The sequence below is a fragment of the Erythrolamprus reginae genome, chromosome 2 (assembly GCF_031021105.1).
Source record: "Erythrolamprus reginae isolate rEryReg1 chromosome 2, rEryReg1.hap1, whole genome shotgun sequence".
NCBI classification, from domain to species: Eukaryota; Metazoa; Chordata; class Lepidosauria; order Squamata; family Dipsadidae; genus Erythrolamprus; species Erythrolamprus reginae.
This window is the reverse complement of record NC_091951.1, coordinates 33,386,049-33,408,855: the sequence shown is the minus strand read 5'-3', so window position 1 is coordinate 33,408,855 and position 22,807 is coordinate 33,386,049. Positions and strand designations below refer to the sequence as shown.

Genomic DNA, 22,807 nt, shown 5'->3' with positions numbered 1-22,807 from the left:
ATGCTCTGACTTTGGGGGATATATCAATAAAGAAATTTAGCAATCCAGCCTTAAAACAACGGTTTCTCTCTAAAGATTGCTTAAGGAAATTGAAGAATAAAATATAAACAGCATTAAACAGCTAGTTTTTAAAGACTCCTTCCCAAAGATCTTTTTTTAAAAGTGACATTTTCACCAAGTGAGCCCTATGACAATCATTAAGTGTTGTATCTCATGATTTTGACAAATGTATATTTTTCTTTTATGTACACTGAGAGCATATGCACCAAAGACAAATTCCTTGTGTATCCAATCACACTTGGCCAATAAAGAATTCTAATTTAGCTTAGCTTAAATATTTCATTAAAACGCTGGAACTAGGAATGAGCATTTAAGATTTTAAGATGTCCCTACCTTAAATCACTTAGGGTAGGGACAGCTTAAAAGCTGCAGATTGTTCAAAACGATCCCTGCAAGATGGGAAAAATGAACACGAGCACAATACATGTGACTCAGTGGAAGCACGCATGAAGTTGTGTAACAAATGAGCAATAGTAATAACAGTCATTCTTAACTTCACACTGCCAAAAAGACAAGAACAAGCATTTATTGTTCAGCGTAAGAGAATTTCCCATATCCCAAAGGACCAATAGTGCTTAGATCAGTGGTTCTCAACCTTTCTAATGCAGTGACCCCTTAATACAGTTCCTCATGTTGTGGTGACCCCCAACCATAAGTCTAGCACCAATTATCTCAACAGAGTTTTATGCTGATTGGCAGGAAGGTCAGAGGGATACTCCCACTGTAAATACCTGATTGGTCAGATTATAAAAATACAGTGATACGTCTTACGAACTTAATTGGGTCCGGGACGAGGTTTATAAGGTGAAAAGTTTGTAAGAGGAAACAATGTTTCCCATAGGAATCAATGGAAAAGCGATTAATGCGTGCAAGCCCAAAACTCACCCCTTTTGCCAGCCGAAGCGCCCATTTTTGCACTGCTGGGATTCCCCTGAGGCTCCCTTCCATGGGAAACCCCACCTCCAGACTTCCGTGTTTTTGTGATGCTGCAGGGGAATCCCATCAGCGCAAAATCCCATCCCATCGCAAAAACATGGAAGTGCTTGAAATCCCACCTCCGGACTTCCGTGTTTTTGCGATGCTGCGATTTCGCTGAGGCTCCCCTCGCTGGGAAACCCCACCTCTGGACTTCCGTTGCCAGCAAAGCACCCATTTTTGCACTGCTGGGATTCCCCTGCAGCATCACAAAAACACGGAAGTCCGGAGGTGGTGTTTCCCCATGGAGGGGAGCCTCAGGGGAATCCCAGCAGCACAAAAACAGGCGCTTCGCTGGCAACAGAATTCCGGAGGTAGGGCATCCCAGTGGCGGCGGCTTGGGTTTGTAAGGTGAAAATAGTTTGGAAGAGGCAAAAAATCTTAAACCCTGGGTTTGTATCTCAAAAAGTTTGTATGACAAGGGGTTTGTAAGACGAGGTATCACTGTATGTGCCAAGGCGCCAGAAGAGAAGCTTTAGTCCCTAACAGTGGGAAAATTTGTCTTTCCCCATGGTCTTAGGCACCCCCTGTGAAATGACCATTCAACCCACCCAAAGGGGACCCGAACCCCAGGTTGAGAACCATTGGCTTAAATCCTTTTAGAAAGGAAAAATAATCATACTATGCAAGCTAGAATCAAAAGGCACAGGGAGTCCTCTACTTACTAGTACAATTGAGCCCAAATTTTTTGTTGCCAAGTGAGACCATTGTTAAGTGAATTATGCCCTATTTTACGACCTTACTTGCCACAGTTGTTTAAGTGAATCACTGCAGTTATTAAATTAGTAACATGGTTGTTAAGTGAATCTGGCTTCCCCATTGACTTTGCTTGTCAGGTCACAAAAGCTGATCACCTGACCCCCAGGACAACCATCATAAATGTGAGTCAGTTGCAAAGCCAAGAATTTTGATAGAAATATAGAAGATTGACCGCAGACAAAGATCTCATGATCCATCTAGTCTGCCCTTATACTATTTTTTGTATTTTATCTTAGGATGGATTTATATTTATCCCAAGCATGTTTAAATTCAGTTACTATGGATTTACTAACCACGTCTGCTGGAAGTTTGTTCCAAGCATCTACTACTCTTTCAGTAAAATATTTTCTCATGTTGCTTCTGATCTTTTCCCCAACAGATCATATGACTGTCAGGATGCGGCAATGGTTATCAGTCGCCAAGCATCCAAATTTGGATCCCGTGACCACGGGCACTGTGATGCTGCAACGGTCATTAAGTGTGAAAAACAGTCAGGAGTCACTTTTTCCAGCAATGCTGTAACTTTGAATGGTCACTAAATGAACTGTTGCTACGTGGGGGATTCATCTGTCATCTGAAAAGCACCCGTGAATTGGAAGAATAAAAAAATCCCCATTAATAATAATCATGTATATTCCTAAAAAATGAGAGTGAATCACCTTGAGGCTCGACTACTGTAACGCTCTCTACGTGGGGCTACCTTTGAAAAGTGTTTGGAAACTTCAGATCGTGCAGAATGCAGCTGCGAGAGCAATCTTGGGCTTTCCCAAGTATGCCCATGTTTCACCAACACTCCGCAGTCTGCATTGGTTGCCGATCAGTTTCCGGACACAATTCAAAGTGTTGGTTAGGACCTATAAAGCCCTTCATGGCATCGGACCAGAATATCTCCGGGACCGCCTTCTGCCGCACGAATCCCAGCGACCGGTTAGGTCCCACAGAGTTGGCCTTCTCCGGATCCCGTCGACTAAACAATGTCATTTGGCGGGACCCAGGGGAAGAGCCTTCTCTGTGGCAGCCCCGGCCCTCTGGAACCAACTCCCCCCAGAGATCAGAATTGCCCCCACCCTCCTTGCCTTTCGTAAACTTCTCAAAACCCACCTCTGCCGTCAGGCATGGGGGAATTGAAATATCTTCCCCAGCCCTATATAATTTATGTATGGTGTGTTGTGTCCATGTTTTTTAAATTATGGGTTTTTAACTTCGTATTATTAGATTTGTATTGTACATTGTTTCTATCACTGCTGTGAGCCGCCCCGAGTCTACAGAGAGGGGCAGCATACACATTTAATAAGTAAGTAAGTAAGTAAGTAAGTAAGTAAGTAAGTAAGTAAGTAAGTAAGTAAGTAAGTAAGTAAGTAAGTAAGTAAGTAAGTAAGTAAGCAAGCAAATAAATAAAAAAAAAAAAAAAAGACAAGCACATTTTTTTGGGGGGGGGGGTTAATTCCATTTAATTATGCTTTCCAAACTTCTTTCTTTTTGCAACAAGTGACAAAATTCATACCCCCTGTATATCAATATATACAGAATAAATACCTAACACCATACTCAAGGAATGAATCGACTAGGGAGTGTATCTTTCAACGAGCATTTTCAGCTTACTTCAGCCTCTGCAATTCATGGACAAGGACTGTGTCATTTTATTTTACTCTCAATTCAGGTCCGTGCATGTAACCACTAACGTGGGTAGTCCCAATTCGTCTGAGATTGCGGGAACTTCCTACAATCCTATATTAAGTGCAATTTCTAGATCAGTGTAGGTTATTTGGCTGAGGAAAAGTTTCTTTTGGTCCCACTAATGCCGTTGGGCTCATACAAGACCCGGCGGAATCTCAACGTGGAAAAAAAAATCTCAAAGGCAAAATAGTCTATTTGGGCACCGTTCTCTGCTTGGCACAATTTTAATCATCTGTTAATCGCAGGAGGGTCCCAGAGGTCGTTGGCACGCTAGAGAGAAAGAGAAAGAGATCGTCAAAAATTAAAAGCAGGAAGCCAAGCTGCATTAAAGGTTATGAAAAGAAATACAGTAAACACTTTTGTATTTTCTGATGCTGAGTTCAGACATTCACCAGGGCTAACCCAAAGGGGGTTGGACTAGATCAAGGGTCGGCAATCTTAAACACTCAAGAGAGCCATTTGGACCCGTTTCCCACAGAAAAGAAAACACCAGAAGCCACAAAACCCTTCCTGTGCCTGACTATTTCCTGAGCAGCCACAATAGCAATAGCATTTAGATGTGTATATCGCTTCATAGTGCTTTTACAGCCCCCTCTAAGCGGTTTACAGAATCAGCATATTGCCCCCAACAATTTGGGTCCTCATTTTACCCACCTCGAAAGGACGGAAGGCTGAGTCAACCTTGAGCCGGTGGTGAGATTTGAACTGCTGAACTACAGCTTGCAGTTAGCTGAAGTGGCCTGCAGCGCTGCACTCTAACCACTGCGCCACCCCGGATCGCAAAACTAGCATTTGTAGTTGAATTAAAGATTCTGTTTTCTTCTGAAATTTTTATTTTCCTGGATTTATCCACGGTTGTCCTACTGGGGTCAAAAAGCTCAATAAATTGGGTGCCCGAGGGTATGACACATTGGTGGCTGTGACCCACATTTTGAGTGACAGGGAGCCACAGCAGAGGGATGGAAGAGCCACATGCGGATCCAGAGCTGTGGGTTGCTGATCCCTGGACTAGATGACCTGCAATAACCTTCCAACTCTGTTACTCTGTTACATGGAAGAGTTTGTCCTTGAGAGGACAAGGCAATCATTTAATCATTAAAGCTCTCTGGTGAAGTATTGTGCGTCCTCCTCGATCCACAGCTCACATTAGAGAAACACCTTTCAGCTGTGGTGAGGAGGGCGTTTGCCCAGGTTCACTTGGTGCACCAGTTGCGACCCTATTTGGACCGGGAGTCACTACTCACAGTCACTCATGCCCTCATCACCTTGAGGCTCGACTACTGTAACGCTCTCTACATGGGGCTACCTTTGAAAAGTGTTCGGAAACTTCAGATCGTGCAGAATGCAGCTGCGAGAGCAATCATGGGCTTTCCCAAATATGCCCATGTTACTCCAACACTCCGCAGTCTGCATTGGTTGCCGATCAGTTTTCGGTCACAATTCAAAGTGTTGGTCATCACCTATAAAGCCCTTCATGGCACCGGGCCAGAATATCTCAGGGACCGCCTTCTGCCGCACGAATCCCAGCGACCAGTTAGGTCCCATAGAGTGGGTCTTCTCCGGGTCCCGTCAACCAAACAATGTCGCTTCGCGGGACCCAGAGGAAGAGCCTTCTCTGTGGTGGCCCCGACCCTCTGGCACCAACTCCCCCCAGAGATTAGAATTGCCCCCACCCTCCTTGCCTTTCGTAAGCTGCTTAAAACCCACCTCTGCCGCCAGGCATGGGGGAACTAAGATACACTTTCCCCCTAGGCCTTCACAATTTTATGTATGGTATGTTTGTATGTATGATTGGTTTTTATATAATGGGTTTTTAACTGGTTTTTTTAGTATTGGATTTTGTTGTACTGTTTTACTGCTGTTGTTAGCCGCCCCGAGTCTGCGGAGAGGGGCGGCATACAAATACAATAAAATAGAAATAGAATAGAATAGAATAGTATTATTATAATCCCTCCCACTGCAACCAGGAAACTGAGGAGTGCTTTGCAACAATGCTCCTCCATTCATAGCACAGTGACAAGGCTTCCTAGCTGGAATCTCCATAGTTCTGTTGTATTTCATCGAACTCTCAGAATTGTTCAATGCGATGGTGAGATGGGAGAAGAATGCTATTTTAAAAGGGATCAAATGACACAGGATAGTTAAAACGAACCAGATAGGCAAATATCTAGGAGTAACCTTAGAATCTCAAGGAAAAGATTAGATAGCTGAAGATGTGGCTTTTGACTTTTGTGGCTGCCCAGTTTTATCTGTAAGGACGTTCTAAATTTTAAAAATCTGACTGGATGTGTTAAAGACTTCGCAAGAGGAATTTAGAAAAACAATGGTACAGACTCAGAGACATGTGAAATGGGCTTTTGCGACTCTGAAATGTTTAACCCACTGATCGTCTTGTTCAAATGTTTCCCAACCTTGGCAACTTTTAAGACATGTAGACTTCTACTGCCAGCCTGCTGGCTGGGAAATTCTGGGAGCTGAAGTACACGCATCTGAACAAGATTCAGAAACCTTGTTTTCCTATATCAGCATTCCACCTTAGGGTCTTTGGAAGGGAAAGAATAAATCCTTTAACACAGAAACATAGAAGACTGACGGCAGAAAAAGACCTCATGATCCATCTAGTGTGCCCTTATACTATTTTCTGTATTTTTATCTTAGGATGGATATATGTTTATCCCAGGCATGTTTAAATTCAGTTACTGTGGATTTACCAACCACGTCTGCTGGAGGTTTGTTCCAAGCGTCTACTACTCTTCCAGTAAAATAATATTTTCTCATGTTGCTTTTGATCTTTCCCCCAACTAACTTCAGGTTGTGTCCCCTTGTTCTTGTGTTCACTTTCCTATTAAAAACACTTCCCTCCTGAACCTTATTTAACCCTCTAACATATTTAAATGTTTCGATCATGTCCCCCCTTTTCCTTCTGTCCTCCAGACCAGTGTTTCCCAACCTTTTTTGAGCCGCGGCACATTATTCATATTTTCAAAATCCTGGGGAACACTGAAAGGGGCGGGGCGGGGGGGGGGCGGGCTAAAGAAAAGTTTGGACAAAAAAACCCTCTCTCTTCCTCCCTTTCGCTCTATTTCTCCCTCTTTCTCTCTTTTCCTTCCTTCCCTTCTTTCTCTCTCTCCATCCCTCTTTCTTTCTTCCTCTCTTTTTTGCTCTCTTTCTCTCTCCCTCCTTCCCTTTCTCTGTCTTTCTCTCTCCCTTGCTCTCTCTCTCTCTCTTTCACTGTCTTGCTATATGTCTCTTTCTTTCTCTTTGCCTCTCTTGCTATCTCTCTTTATTTCTCTCTCTTTCTCTCTCTCTGTCTCTCTTGCTATGTCTCTCTTTCTTTCTCTTTCTCTCTCTCTCTGTGCCTCTCTTGCTAAGTCTCTCTTTTTCTCTTGCTATGTCTCTCTTTCTTTTTCTCTCTCTCTGCCTCTCTTGCTATGTCTCTCTTTCTCTCTCTCTCTTTCTCTGCCTCTCTTTCTTGCTCTGTCTCTCTTTCTCTGCCTCTCTTGCTATGTCTCTCTTTCTCTCTCTCTCTGCCTCTCTTATATGTCTCTCTTTCTTTCTCTCTCTCTCTCAGCTGACTGCAAGCGGGAGCCCTGACGGCGGCAGCTGGACGTGCTGCTGGACACCGTATATGCCAGGCCCGCAGCGCCAGCATGTACGATGTCTAGCAGCACGTCCAACCGCCACCATCATGGCTCCCGCTTGCAGTCAGCTGAGAGAGAGAGAGAGCGCTCCCTCTCGCCGCCGCCATCTCCCCGTCTTCCTGCCTTCCTTCTTTGGGGCCCAGCAGGAGAGCGCCGAAAACCGCGGCATCGAGCAAGAGCCGGGGGACAGCTGCGAGCGGGAGCCCCAGGATGGAAGTACCGGCAGCGCCCCGCCCAGCTGGAGCTTGGCGGCACACCTGGCCATGTCTCGCGGCACACTAGTGTGCCGCGGCACACCGGTTGGGAAACGCTGCTCCAGACTATACAGATTGAGTTCATTGTCATTCCTGATACGTTTTATGCTTAAGACCTTCCACCATTTATTTATTTATTTATTTATTTAGATTTAGATGATCAAAAATCTAAGGAGTGGGTGGGGGTATCTATCTACATATTTATGTATCTATCTATGTATCTATCTATTTATGTATCTATCTATCTATCTATGTATCTATCTATGTATCTATCTATGTATCTATGTATCTATGTATCTATGTATCTATGTATCTATCTATCTATCTATCTATCTATCTATCTATCTACCTACCTACCTACCTACCTACCTACCTATCTAAATTTCTATGCCACATTCAGGACCAAAATTTTGATTGCTAAGCAAGGGGATTATTAAGTGAGTTGTGGCCTGACTTCATGACCTTTTTTGTTAAGTGAATCATTGCAGTTTTGAACTAAATCATGTAGTATTATGCAAATCCAGCATAATACGAACGTTGCCTGTCGGAAGCCATCTGGGAAGGTTACAAATGGCAATCACATGGACCCAGGATGCAGCAACTCTTCTAAATTGCACGATGGTTGCCAAGCTTCTGAATTTTGATCATGTGATGGGGTGGGGGATGCCGCAACAGTTGTAAATCACTATTTTCAAAGCGGTTGTAACTTCGAACAGTTGCTTAACGAATCGATGTAGGATTGCCTGTGAGTTCCCAGAAGCTGTAAATAGAAGGTAGTGGAGGCAAGAAAGAGAAGAAAATGGAATCTAATACCAGTCAACCAGCTGGGCTCCAATGATGTCGTGAATATGGTAGGGAAGGCCCAGTTTCACCGCATTGGGCGCTTGACGGCTCTGCAAATCAGACAGTAGGACTTCTTTGTATTTGGATTTCTGGATCATCCCCAAGACAGCTTTCCTTCCTGGGAAGAGAAGAATGGTCACTGAAGAGAAGCTCTTTTTTAAGAAAGATACTGTCAGAGCTGCTGTCCTATGCTACAGTTTTGCTGTCAGTCTGCCATGCACTATGGAGGAGGGAGCTAGATGGATGGATGTCAGGCCTGCCTCCGTTCAAAACCCAAGAAAGAAAGGAAAACCCCCAACTCCGCTGAAGTAGAGAAGAGGTACTGCTACTGAGTTTGAAATGATAGCGGCGAAAGCAAGGCAAGATCTGATTCAAAAGGCGCAAACGTTTACAGGTTGAAAGTTCCCCCAAATCCCTCCCCGCAGGGTTTCAGGCTGAATTCCAAGCCACGTCCCGCAAAACGTTATGCGAAACTCATCTTCAGGTATTTTGTCCATCTCATTTTCTAGGATGGTTGGCCTTGACAGAATTTAAACAACCCCACTCAGCGGCATAGTAAATCTTGAGAGTAAACCTCCCTTTCAGCTCACACGGGTCTTCACCACACCAGCTCACTTTCCAACCCAAATGTCATCCCTGCCCCCCTACCCGCCATTACTATGGCAGCTGGTAGCAAGCATGCATCAGAGGAAAAGCCCATGCTAGAGATCTGGCTGACAGGAGAGGGGAAGACTACCAATTCATCGTACCTTCTGGAGACACCATCTCTAGAGTCACAGCAGTGGTGAAATCTACCGTATTTTTCGGAGTGTAATATGCACCCTTTTCCTCCCTATAAGAGGCTGAAAATTCAGGTGCGTCTTATACTCTGAATGCAGCTTTTTTGGAAGCTTTTTTCCCTCCAGCCTTAACTAGGTGCTAACAATCTTCCCAGCTCTTATCTTGCAGATTCTTTCATTGTTACTGTCTGCAAAGAATGTTTTCCAAGCTCTAAGTCTTTCCAGAGTTTTTTTCATTACTCTAACCTGCTCCAAGTAAGTTTCTTTTCAGCCCTAACCAGGTGCTAATGATATTCCCAACTCTTATCCGCTTGCAAGCTCTCATTGTTACTCTCTGCTAAGAATGTTTTCCAAGCCCTGTCTTTGCAGGGTTTTTTTAACTGCTCTAACTTGCTCCAAATGTTTCTTTACAGCCCTAACCAGGTGCTAATGATGTTCCCGGCTCTTACTCGCTTGCAAGCTCTTTCACAGTTACTCTCTGTGAATAATGTTTTCCAAACCCTGTCTTTGTAGGTTTTTTAACTGCTCTAACTTGCTCCAAATGTTTCTTTACAGCCCTAACCAGGTGCTAACGATGTTCCCAGCTCTTACCGGCTTGCAATATCTTTCATTGTTATTCTCTGCGAAGAATGTTTTCCATGCCCTAAATCTTTGCAGGTTTTTTTCATTGCTCTACTTGCTCAGAATTTTTATTTCCAGCCCTAATCAGGTGCTAACAATGTTTCCAGCTCTTACTGGTTTGCAAGCTTTTTCATTGTTACTCTCTCCAAATAAGGTTTTTAAAAAAATCCTAACCAGGGGATAAAATAATATGCTGAAACCGAGCAGACTAGCCAGATTAATATCTGGTAAACAGATTCTTCTCCCTATTTTCCTGCCCAAAAACTAATGTGCATCTTATACTCTGAAAAATATGGTACTTACCTTCCCTACTGGTTCGGAAGCGCATACTTTTTCACCCTCTGAGCATGCACAGAAGGCTTTGTGTATGCACAGAGCGTTAAAAACAAAAAAATGGCAATGTCTGGGTGAGTGGGCAGAGCCTTACACTGCCGCTGCTACCGGTTCTCCAAATCACCGGCAGCCACGGCTGCCAGTATGCCCAGACTGGGCCAAACCAATAGCATTTCACCCCTGGGTCAAACCCTGGGAATGGAATGGAATGGCTCACCAACCAATCCTCCGTCAGAGACTGTTCCAAATTTTTTTTTTATCCAAGTGTAATTGGACAAGAAGGGAATAGGGGAGGAGAGGAACTGGATGGGGAAAGTTTAACAGGGAGGTTTTGGCACGCGAACTTCAGTTCTGGCTTTGCTGTTCTGTAATCCACTTGGTTTTTATTAAAAGTATAGCCCTCACCACAAATGGAGTCGAGGGTCTTACTTTGGCTAAGTCAGGGCAGGTCTGACAAATTCCAGCATTAGATCAGAGTTCAAGACTGGACATCTTTCACTGGATAAGGTAGTGGACTGTTTTGTTTCCTTCTTCTTGCAGCAGGGTTAATTTAGTTTGCAAAAACAAACCCTCAAATGAAAGAGCCACTCCAAATTGTAATGGTTTCATGGATTTAAAATACAAAGATGGGGACTGCACCCATATAATTAAAAGACACTTGCTCTTGGGGAGAAAAGCTATTCCAAGTCTAGATAGCATACTAAAAAGCAGAGACATCACCCTGGCAATAAAAGTGCATATAGTCAAAGCTATGGTTTTCCCAGTTGCAATGTATGGCTGTGAAATTTGGACCATAAGGAATGCTGAGCGCCAAAGAATTGAGGCCTCTGAACTACGGTGCTGGAGAAGACTCCGGCGAGTCCCTTGAACTGCAAGGGGATCAAACTGGTCAGTCCTAGAGGAGATCAACTCTGACTGCTCTTTAGCAGACCAGATCCTGAAGATGAAACTCAACTACTTTGGCCAGCTAATGAGAAGGAAGGACTCACTGGAGAAGAGCCTAATGCTGGGAAAGATTGAGGGCAAAAGAAGAAGGGGACGGCAGAGAATGAGGTGGCTGGATGGAGTCACCGAAGCAGCAGGCATGACTTTAAATGGGCTCCAGAGGATGTAGAGGACAGAAAGGCCTGGAGGAATGTTGTCCAAGGGGTCGTGATGGGTCTAACACGACATCGCAACTAACAGCCACAAAATACAAAGAAGCTGGTTCTGGATGCAAATTTGGGACATGCGTAATCTAGTGAAATCTTGCAGGTATCAAATACACAGTCTCGGACTGATAATGTGATTTGTTTGTTTTGCTTTGTTTTAGAATCATGTATGAGTCCAGACAACAAACTACACATTAGCACAATGTGTGAACAGACTCACCTTTGATGAAGCATTTGATGAAGCGGCCTGCGCCAGGCACAGCGAGCCACCAGCTCCCTGCATCACGGACAGTCAAGACTCCAGCATTCACCAGCTGCCTGAAGGCAGAAAGAAGAAGTAAATGTCCATTGTAATTATTCCATGACCAATGATGTATAGCTGATTTGTGCAGTAATGCTTCCTGCCTTTTGCAGACAGGCAGTCAATGGGGAAGCCTGATGCACTTCTTAACAACCGGGTTACGAACTTAACAATGCAGCAATTCATTTAACCAGTGTGGCAAGAAAGGTTTCTAAAATGAAGCAAACCTCACTTAACATCTATTTTGCTTAGCAACAGAAATTTAGGGTTTCATTGTGGTCATAAGTCAAGGACTACCTTTTCAAAGGATGACTATCCTCCTTTGATCTTGGGCGTTACTGATTAGATTGGTTTCTTGTCATAGAAATGGCTAGTTTATATTACTGTATTATGGAAAGATAAAAAGTTGAGGTTCAATGTTAATGCTTTATTCTACTTCAAGAGAGAGTCAACACTTTTTAATTTTATTTTCTCCCTCACTTTTTCACCTCCTTTTTCTCCCCACTGAGTCCTACTATTTGCTTGTGTACTTTTTTTATTATATTCTATAAATTAATGTAAGTCAAAAAAAAGTAAGAAGATGACGACTATCCTTGTGTGAGTTGTCAAACAACATCCCAAGGTATCTAATTAGCCATTGTGGGAAACAGAATCCTGAATGAGACAAGACTATATGATTTAATCCTGTGAGATTTAACTTCTCCCAAAGGTTGAACTTTTGTAACCTGAGTCTGCATTCTCAGAAAACAGAGAGGCGTTTTTGTCTTTAAATCACAAGCAAAACCATACAGCGGTGTTTCTTAACTTCAGCAGCTTTAAGATGGGTGGACTTCAACTCCCAGAATTTCCCAGCCAACAGACATGCAATGAATGAGCTTAATTTGGAGAAAGGAGAAGGGGGAGGGGAATACTGTATTTTGGGGGTATAAGATGCACCAGCGTATAAGATGCACCAAGATTTCAAACAGGGAAAAAACTTTTTGTCCTCCTTGGCTCAAAGGAGCACTCTGCAAGCCTCCCAAACCCTCTGCGCACCCTGTTTTTTTACAAAAGTGGGGGTGTTTTTGCCTTACCTCATCCCCCAGGAGCGCCATGCAGGCCTCACAAGCTTTCTGTGCACCCCATTTTTCACAAAACAGACCTATTTTTGTGCAGAGGGTTTTAGAAGCCTGCAGACTAATCCTGGGGGCTTGGGGACAGGCAAAAAGACCATTTTTGAAAAAATGGCCCACTTTTCACCTGTTTTTTTTGCAAAAACGGGGGTGTTTTTCACAAAAATGGGATACGGGGGGCAGGTCTTCAGGAGGCTAAAAATAACTGTATTTGGTGTATAAGACGCACTGATATTTCCACCCTCTTTCAGAGGGAGAAAAAGTTGCGTCTTATACTCTGAAAAATACGGTAGTTATGGAAAAGCAGGAAAATTGACAGCCCCAGCGACTCCCCATCTACTTACGTGATTTCTGTGTCCCTAAAGCCAAAGTCTTTTGACATCCTTTTCTTGTCAAAACTGATGTCAGGGCAGGTGGCAAGGACTGAATCTAAAAACTTCTTCACTGTCCTGGCAAACTTCTTTCCTGATATAAATTCTTGCACCTGCGACAAAAAATATAAAATAAGAGCATCATCATCATCAACAACTTGCCGGCCCCTTTGGCTCTTTTCTACCCCATCCATGTCCCCCTTTGGCAGAAGCAAACCTTAGCTACATAGCTGTCTGTAAATGCCACCACAAAAAAGTCCGTGTCAAAGCTGTGCTGAAACATTCGGATCCGGCCCTCATTTTTCAGCTGGTTCTATAGAGAGAAAAAGAGTTTCTCAAGGTTTTTTCAGAAGCAGATATTGCTTGTGAATTTTGAGGAAGAGACAAAGCAGAGCATAAAAAAAGCTTTTAGAAGAACTCCCTGCATCAGACAACATGACAGGCAGCAATTATCTATAGCAGTGTTTCTCAACCTTGGCAACTTGAAGATATTTGGACTTCAACTCCCAGAATTCCCCAGCCAACATTCGCTGCCTGGGGAATTCTGGGAGTTGAAGTCCAAATATCTTCAAGTTGCCAAGGTTGAGAAACACTGATCTATAGCCATTGAAAATTAAAACAAACTAAACGAGTCTTATAATTGAGTTGACACAATAAACATATTATTGGAGTTCGGAATTTTTTTTTTAAACCAAAGGTTTTTTGGGTTTGCATGACAGAGCTGTATAAACACCCCCACCACAAGGAAAGTTAAAGCTAAGCAAACATAGGATATGTTGCAGTTGTGGTCCTGGTTTAGTGTGCTTTATGCATGTGGCCCACATGAGCGCTGTTTTCGCTGGCAGAGGCATGACGGGCTGGTCCTTCATTGTTTCGTTTATAAAATCATGCATGGGATAGAAAAAGTGGATAGAGAAAAATTCTTTTCTCTTATCACACAATTATTTATTTATTCATTTGTCCAATACACAAATACATAGGAAGAAAAATAGACATGTAGTAATATATATAAGGGTAAAGTGAACTTAGAGGAGAGGATATATGAAAGAAAGAAAATATATATGATAAGTGAGAGAAAGGAAAGACAATTGGACAGGGGACGAAAGGCACACCAGTGCACTTATGTACGCCCCTTACTGGCCTCTTAGGAACCTGGAGAGGTCAATCGTGGAGAGTCTAAGGGAGAAATGTTGGGGGTTAGGGGTTGACACAATTGAGTCCGGTAATGAGTTCTATGCTTCGATAACTCGATTGTTGAAATCATATTTTTTACAGTCAAGTTTGGAGTGGTTTGTATTAAGTTTGAATATGTTGCGTGGTCTTGTGTTGTTGTGGTTGAAGCTGAAGTAGTCATTGACCGGTAGGACGTTGCAGCATATGATCTTGTGGGCAATACTCAAATCGTGTTTTAGGCGCCGTAGTTCTAGGCTTTCTAGGACAAGGGGGCACTCCCTAAAGTTCAGAGGTAAGAAAGTGGAGACAGATAAAGGGAAATATTTCTTCACCCAGAGGGTTGTTGGTTTATGGAATTCGCTTCCAGGACAGGTCGTGACAGCTGTCAGCCTTGGTAGCTTCAAGGCAGGATTAGACAGATTCATGGATGCCAAGTGTATTGGTGGTTATTGAAATGGATGTCCAAGTGCCCCCTCTATATTGGTTGAGGCAGGCAGGATTCCCTTGGGTACCAATTTTTGGGGTCAAAGGAGAGGGAGGGTTTTGCCTTCTCCTTCGGCTCAAGATCCCCATGTACAATTGGTGGGCCACTGTGTGACACAGAATGCTGGACTTGATGGGCTTTGGCCCGATTCAGCATGGCTCTTCTTATGTTCTTATGTTTCCAGGCCAGGCCAGATCTAAGCACCCTGTGGGATGGATCCAGCCTCTGGGCCTTTAGTTTGACACCCCTGATCTAGAAGCAGGACTATTTAATAACATTTAAACTGTTTTTATGACTATGAGGCGTTGGAACTGCTGTCTGCTCTTTGGAAAAAGCAACTGCAGTCAGGCAGAAATGGTTCTAACTCCCACTTCCCTCACGCATTCATACATTATCTCACTTACTTTCCTGACAAGCATTCAAAACCGGTGTTGCAGCTGCCTGTGCTAATTGAGCCACACCTTGGTACTTTTAAAAATATGCTGACATCTAGAGGCAGTCTTGCCCCACCCAGAATATATACATATATATATCTCCTTACACCTATACCAACACCAAACAGCACCAGTTCAACTGGAACAACACAACATTCATTGGCCATGCCACTCCCATCACGCTTTTGAGTTCATTCCATCAATGGACACACTGATCTACAACCAGCCTACAAATCCCTCAGAATCCAAATCAACCAGATACACCACTAACCCTCTGGCGCCGTGATGGCGTGTGCCACAGGTGGCATGCAGAGCCATATGTGCCGGCACGCAAACCGTTGCCCTAGCTCAGCTCCAGTGTGCGTGTGTGCACCGGCCAGCTGATTTTCGGCTCATGTGGAGGCTCTGGGAGGGCATTTTCAGACTCCCTAGGGCCTCCGGGTGGCAGGCTAAAGCGTTTTCAGCCTCCCCAAGCTCCAAGAAAGCCTCTGGAGCATGTGGAGGGGGAAAAACGAGCCTACACGGCTGCCGATCAGTTTCCGGTCACAATTCAAGGTGTTGGTTATGACCTATAAAGCCCTACATGGCATCAGACCAGAATATCTCCGAGACCGCCTTCTGCCGCACGAATCCCAGCGGCCGATTAGGTCCCACAGAGTTCGCCTTCTCCGGGTCCCGTCGACTAAGCAATGTCGGCTGGCGGGACCCAGGGGAAGAGCCTTCTCTATGGCGGCCCCAGCCCTCTGGAATCAACTCCCTCCAGAGATTCGAACAGCCCCCACCCTCCTCGCCTTCCGTAAAAAGCTGAAGACCCACCTTTATCGCCAGGCGTGGGGATAATTATCCCCTTCTCCCCCCCCCCTTTTTAATTATGTTTTCGGCCTTACTGTATGATGGATTAGGTTGAATGTGTATGATTGTATAGTTAGGGATTTTACTATGTTATTAATGTTTTTTTAAATGGATTTAATTTTTCTACTATTGGATTTGTAATGTATTGTATTACTGTTGTGAGCCGCCCCGAGTCTTCGGAGAAGGGCGGCATACAAATCTAATTAACTATAACTGACCATAACTACCGAGCCCACCGTAAGTTGGAAAATGCGGGAACAGGGGAGAGGGGTCATTTGCGCATGTGCGGGGTGGGGCAGCACTGGGGGTGGGTCACACATGCATGTGCGGGGTCGGCACACGAGGGACATTGAATTATGGGTGTGGGCACATGTGCATGTATAACAAAGCATCCACACTTTCCGCACCTGAGGGAAAAAAATTTCACCATCACTGCTCTAGCGGCTCATGCAATCCCCCCCCCCCAAACAGTTCACCTCCCAAGGACTCTGACCTGGCGTAATCTCCTTATCACAAGACCCATCACGAGACTCATAGCTGACTCATAGAAACATAGAAGAATGACGACAGAAAAAGACCTCATGATCCATCTAGTCTGCCCTTATACTATTTTTTGTATTTTATCTTAGGATGGATATATGTTTATCCCAGGCATGTTTAAACTCAGTTACTGTGGAATTACCAACTACGTCTGCTGGAAGTTTGTTCCAAGGATCTACTCTTTCAGTAAAATAATATTTTCTCATGTTGCTTCTGATCTTTCCTCCAACTAATTTCAGATTGTGTCCCCTGGTTCTTGTGTTTACTTTCCTATTAAAAACACTTCCCTCCTGAACCTTATTTAACCCTTTGACATATTTCAATGTTTCGATCATGTCCCTTTTCCTTCTGTCCTCCAGACTATACAGATTGAGTTCATTAAGTCTTTCCTGATACGTTTTATGCTTAAGACCTTCCACCATTCTTGTAGCCCGTCTTTGGACCCATTCAATTTTGTCAATATCTTTTTGTAGGTGAGGTCTCCAGAATTGAACACAGTACTCAGTACTCCAAATGTGGTCTCATCAGCGCTCTATATAGCGGGATCACAATCTCCCTCTTCCTGCTTGTTATATTTCTAGCTATGTAGCCAAGCATCCTACTTGCTTTTCCTACCACCCGACCACACTGTTCACCCATTTTGAGACTGTCAGAAATCACTACCCCTAAATCCTTCTCTTCTGAAGTTTTTGCTAACACAGAACTGCCAATACAATACTCAGATTGAGGATTCCTTTTCCCCAAGTGCATTATTTTACATTTGGAAACATTAAACTGCAGTTTCCATTGCTTTGACCATTTATCTAGTAAAGCTAAATCATTTACCATATTACAGACGCCTCCAGGAATATCAACCCTATTGCACACTTTAGAGTCATCGCCAAATAGGCAAACCTTCCCTAACTCATCACAATATCCCAACCAGGGAGAGGTTTTCTTACCAGATACCTGTCCACGACCGTACGATCTTTGACAAGACTGTAGATCTGATGTTTCAGAATCAAAGGCGGCAGGGAATCTTCAAATGCTTTGCGAGGGAAGAGAGATGCCAGATTCTGAAGAGCAGCTTCGACTGCCGCAGGGCCCTCTGAGAAAAGGAATAGCTGAGATAAGAACGGAGATGTCCTTGGAGAGGGGCGGCATACAAGTCCAATCAATCAATCAATCAATCAATCAATCAATCAATCCCTCCTCTGACTCCATTTGCAACCTTCCTTGTTTTTCATTCGCCTGCCCCACATCAGGTCCTTTGTGTACAGTGCATTTCACTTTTTCTTACCCTGTTCTGAAGGCTTGGATCCCTCACCCAGAGCAAGCCGTTGCTTCTTGGCCTTGAAAGTATCAGAAATGAGTTGGTGCTTCCGCTTCATAAGGCTGGAGAAAGAGAGAGCGAGAGAGAGAGAGCGAAAGCTTAAGATTGAAATTATACCACATTTTTTGGCGTATAAGACTCACTTCAGTTTTTGGGGAGTAAAACAATAAGTAAAATTTCCTTCTGTCCTCCAGACTATACAGATTGAGTTCATTAAGTCTTTCCTGATACGTTATATGCTTAAGAATGGTGGAAGGTCTTAAGCATAAAACGTATCAGGAAAGACTTAATGAACTCAATCTGTATAGTCTGGAGGACAGAAGGAAAAGGGGGGACATGATCGAAACATTTAAATATGTTAAAGGTTTAAATAAAGTCCAGGAGGGAAGTGTTTTTAATAGGAAAGTGAACACAAGAACAAGGGGACACAATCTGAAGTTAGTTGGGGAAAAGATCAAAAGCAACATGAGAAAATATTATTTTACTGAAAGAGTAGTAGATCCTTGGAATAAACTTCCAGCAGACGTGGTAGATAAATCCACAGTAACTGAATTTAAACATGCCTGGGATAAACATATATCCATCCTAAGATAAAATACAGAAAATAGTATAAGGGCAGACTAGATGGACCATGAGGTCTTTTTCTGCCGTCAGACTTCTATGTTTCTAAAAATCTGCTTACCAGGTATTCATCTGGCTAGCATCCTTAGTCTGGTCAGCCTCAGCGCATTATTTTATTTCCCAGTTAGGGCTTTTAAAAAAAACATGTTCAGAGCAAGTAGCAAAGAAAAAAACCCAGCAAAGACTTAGGGCTGGAAAAAACCTTCTTCGGAGAGAGCAGCAATAAAAAAGCCTGCAAGCCAGTAAGATCGTTAGTGCTTCATTAGGGCTGGGAAAAATGCATCAAAAAAGCTATATTCAGAGTATAAGATGCATCCAAAATTTTCAGCCTCTTTTTTGGGGAAAAGGATGTGTCTGATACTCCAAAAAATACAGATAGGTAACCGGTCTATTGACTTTTGCTCATTTGGCTGTACAGAAAAGAGCCCTCCACTTACAACAGTTCAGTTAGTGGCCTATTAAAGTTATAAAGGCACTGAAAAAAAGTGACATGATCATTTTCACACTTACAATCATTGCAATATCCACATAATCACATGATCAAAATTCAGATGGTTGGCAATTGGCTCATATTTATGACAGTTGCAATGCCCCGAGGATCATGTCATCACTTTTTGCGACCTAATAAGCCAAATCAATGGGGGAGTTTAAGTCACTTAACAACTTATACTGTATAGAGCCGGGGTGGCGCAGCAGGTAGAGTGCTGTACTGCAGGCCAATGAAGCTGATGGTAGATCTGCAGGTCAGCAGTTCAAAACTCATTGCCGGCTCAAGGTTGACTCAGGCTTCCATCCTTCTGAGGTGGGTAAAATGAGGATCTGGATTTTGGGGGCAATATGCTGACTTGTTAAAAAGTGCTATTGATAACATGTTGTAAGCTGCCCTGAGTTTAAGGAGGCGGCAAAAAATTTGAATGAATGAATGAATAAATTTTTTTAAAAACAGGTTACTAGCTTACCGGTAATAACTGCAGTGTTTCACTTACCAATGGTAGCAAGAAAGGTTGTAAAATGGGGCAAAACTCATTTAACTAAATTCACTTAGCAACAGAAATGTTTAGCTCAGTTGTGGTCGTAAGTCGAGGACTACTGGAATTATTCCTCAAATATTTTGTTATTGTCCCATTCATTCTATATTATTTTCCCTTTTCAATTTCCCCCTTTTGTTTAACTCATTGTTTTTCTTCCATGAAAACAGCTACCCCACAAGCTGTATTCCCACTAATATCCCCAACAAAATGGCTCCTTGATTCTCATTCCAGCAAACACTGTGCCATCTTTTTTATATTTAAACGAAATATATCTTAATACAAAGATCTATCTAATACCTAAATATTAGGTGTTAAAAACCCTCATGATTTCCCCACTCATTTGGCATATTTAAAAAACTGTGGGATGTTATATAACACCAGATCGGCATGCAGCAATTCAGCAAAGTAACTCTTCCCTTAAAACTTCGCAACCGCATCAGGAACAAATCAGGAACAAAGTTCCTTCATTTTAATTTTTCTATTTCAAATGCAGATACAGGAAATCTAATTTACTGAAATACGTATACTGCTATACATTTTTTCTTATTTATTTCACTGTATAGTTTATTATGCTTTGTTTTTGCTTCATCTTTTGGTTTTATATTAAACTGTATGTTGCCTTCCTATCAAAATTTTTACTACCACACTGTGGGCGTGGCTTAAGCATTTTGTTTCAACATCTTTCAGTGCAAATTGGGTGTTCTGGGGTAGAGCTCCATTTTCGCTACCCCACTGCGTCCTCCCCCGCCCGGTCTGGGCAGTTGCCCATCCCTGCCTTCCCCCCAATTCCATTTTTAAAAATCAAAACCTGAAGAGAAAGAAATGTAGAAGAATTGAAGAAATGTATGGATCAATCCACATACAAAAGATTTGGGCTTAATAAGATATCCTGCAACTTCTAGTTCTTCTTTCCATTAAACTAGACATACCCAGTTCCTTCGACCGTTCTTCATATGTTTTAGCCTCCAGTCTCCTAGTTATTCTATTCTACAGTATTTTATTTCACAGGCAACACAACTAAGCATCTGTTTTCCTTTCTGGCTGCTACCTGCATTTATCTATCCTTTACCTCCGAGCTCCTCCCTGTCTTCAATTTATTTTTCTCCCTGAAACATAACTTTCAGAACCTCAGAGATTTCCTCCCCATCTCCCGCCCCCATTCCCCTCCCCTCCCCTCCCATTGATTTCCCTTCGAATTGAGGCTTCCTACCCCTCTCAGTCTTCACTCGCGTCGTCTCGCTTGCTGGACGTCGGCAACAGATGACGTCAGGTCGTTTGAAGAGTCTTTTTGGGGCCGTCCTTCGTCTTTGGAGTAGGCGGGAGAAAAATAGAACGAGTGACAGAAGGAAAGTCCAATAGCTTCCTCGTCCGGCTAAATGGCCCTCTTTTAAAGGAAGAAAGGCGGGCTTGGCCCTTCTAATGGAACAAGACAGTTACATTATGTGCACATTTACCTTTTGTTTTTGGCAAAAGTTCCTGAAAAATCAAGTGATTTGTGTTTCTGAATTGTTAGACTACAGATTTTTTTTAAGGTCCTGGGTCTTGAAATGTCTAGCGGCTAGCCTGTGAAGAAGCGGTTTTGTGTCCCCTGCTACTGCCGCCTGGCGAGACCCAAGGAAAGAGCCTTCTCTGTGGCGGCCCTGGCCCTCTGGAATCAACTCCCCCCCAGAAATTAGGACTGCCCCCACCCTCCTTGCCTTTCGAAAGCTCCTGAAGACCCACCTATGTTGCCAGGCATGGGGAAACTGATATACCCCTAGCTACTATGGTTTTATGTATGGTCTGTTAGGTTGTGTGATTGTTTTTATAATAAGGATTTTAAATTGTTCTTTTAACGTTAGATTTGTACATTGTGTATTGTTGTTGTGAGCCGCTCCAAGTCTTCGGAGAGGGGCGGCATACAAATCTAATAAATTATTATTATTATGTCAATACAACATAGCAAACGAGATCACTATGCTGGATTTCGTATTTCATCACCAGTAGGGCGCTTCCCAAGCACCTAGGACTGCGTGATGTAGTGGCGACTTATGTTTGCCGATCCCAGTAAAGCAGCCTTTTGCAATTGACAGATGGAGATTTTGTCAATTCCGATGGTTTTCAAATGTCCGCTGAGATCCTTTGGCACTGCGCCCAGCGTGCCAAGTACCACTGGCTTATGCCAGAGTCATTGCAGCTCGATTTTTATATCTTCGTATTTCACTAATTAGCTGCTTCTCCTCAATTCCGCTGTCCCCTGGGATTGCGATGTTGATGATCCATACTTACTTTTTCTCCACAATCAGGATGTCTGGTGTGTTATGCTTCAGAATTCAGTCAGTCTGAAGTCGGAAGACCCACAGTAGTTTTGCTTGCTCATTTTCGACCACTTTTTCGGGCTTATGATCCCACCAGTTCTTTGCCACTGGTAAATTGTAGTTCCGGCACAATATCCAGTTACTACTACTACTACTACTACTACTACTACTACTACTACTACTACTACTATTATTATTATTATTATTATTTCATGCTTTCCACTCAATGCTAAGCAACACTGCTTAAATGGGTCTCCAGTGGAAGCACAGTCCAACCCTGCCAAGTATCAGTAGAAGACTTTTTTCTGAGCAGCCTGAACAACAATCTTGCAGGCTTGAGGTGATCACATCTGAAATAAGAGAAAGTTGTTTTTTCTATTCCGCGAGCGACTAATTTTGAAAAGACTGATTTTTAAGCCAGCAACCTTAAAAACTCAGAGAGCCATTTGGACCCATTTCCCACAGAAAAGAAAACATCGGGAGCCATAAAACTCTTCCTGTACCTGACTATTTTCTAAGTGGCCACAAAACTAGCATATATTGGCCAAGTGTGATTGGACACACAAGGAATTTGTCTTTGGTGCATATGCTCTCAGTGTACATAAAAGAAAATATACATTTGTCAACAGTTATGAGGTACAATACTTAATGATTGTCACAGGGGTCAAATAAGCAATGAGCAAACAATCAATATTAATTAAAATCTTAAGGATACAAGCAACAAGTTACAGTCATACAGTCATAAGTGGGAAGAAATGGGTGATAGGAATGACGAGAAAAAACTAGTAGCAATAGCAGTGTAGATTTAGTAAATAGTTGAATTAAAGATTCTGTTTTCTTCTGAAGCTTTTCTTGGATTTATCCATGATTGGCCTATAGGAGGTTGAAAAACTTAATAAATTGTGAATCAGTGGGTGTTGCACATTGGCAGTTGTGATGCATATTTTGAGTGGCAGGGAGCTGCAGCAGAGGGATGAAAGAGTTACATGCGACTCCAGAACCATGGATTGCGGACCCCTTCCACCACTTTCTTCTATTTTGATGTGTCTCTGTTTTTGATTGAAAAATTCATGCAAAGTCTAGGCTTATTGCATATGACAAACCAACTACAGTACTGTATTTCAGATTTTTTAAAAAGTGTTTATTTTTTTTTTAAATGAAGGGAAAGCAACTTTGTCTGACTCAC

General features: G+C 43.0%; 1 protein-coding gene across 2 annotated transcripts; it reads right to left on the bottom strand.

The window, feature by feature from the left end:
* Nucleotides 1-3,216: 3,216 nt before the first annotated feature.
* STK19 (serine/threonine kinase 19) lies at nucleotides 3,217-20,623 on the bottom strand. 2 transcript variants are annotated; one of them, XM_070735648.1, is made up of 8 exons: nucleotides 20,535-20,623; nucleotides 17,640-17,734; nucleotides 17,302-17,447; nucleotides 13,095-13,190; nucleotides 12,851-12,990; nucleotides 11,314-11,411; nucleotides 8,180-8,327; nucleotides 3,217-3,741 (listed from the first exon to the last, which is right to left on the bottom strand). In XM_070735648.1, the coding sequence occupies exons 2-8, from the start codon at nucleotides 17,728-17,730 to the stop codon at nucleotides 3,696-3,698; spliced, it is 765 nt and encodes a 254-aa protein (XP_070591749.1). In that variant the 5' UTR covers nucleotides 17,731-17,734; nucleotides 20,535-20,623; the 3' UTR covers nucleotides 3,217-3,695. The 2 variants fall into 2 exon arrangements, with proteins under 2 accessions (XP_070591749.1, XP_070591750.1); XM_070735649.1 differs by having other exon boundaries at nucleotides 20,254-20,557.
* Between the last annotated feature and the right edge of the window lie 2,184 nt (nucleotides 20,624-22,807).

Coding starts and splice junctions, on each gene's coding strand:
- STK19 (XM_070735648.1), bottom strand. CDS start 17,730: ATGAAGCGGAAGCACCAACTCATTTCTGATACTTTCAAGGCCAAGAAG. Junction 12,991..13,094: donor CAGACAGCTATGTAGCTAAG/GTTTGCTTCTGC, acceptor TTTTTGTCGCAG/GTGCAAGAATTTATATCAGG. Junction 3,742..8,179: donor GGAGCCCAGCTGGTTGACTG/GTATTAGATTCC, acceptor CTTTCTCTCTAG/CGTGCCAACGACCTCTGGGA.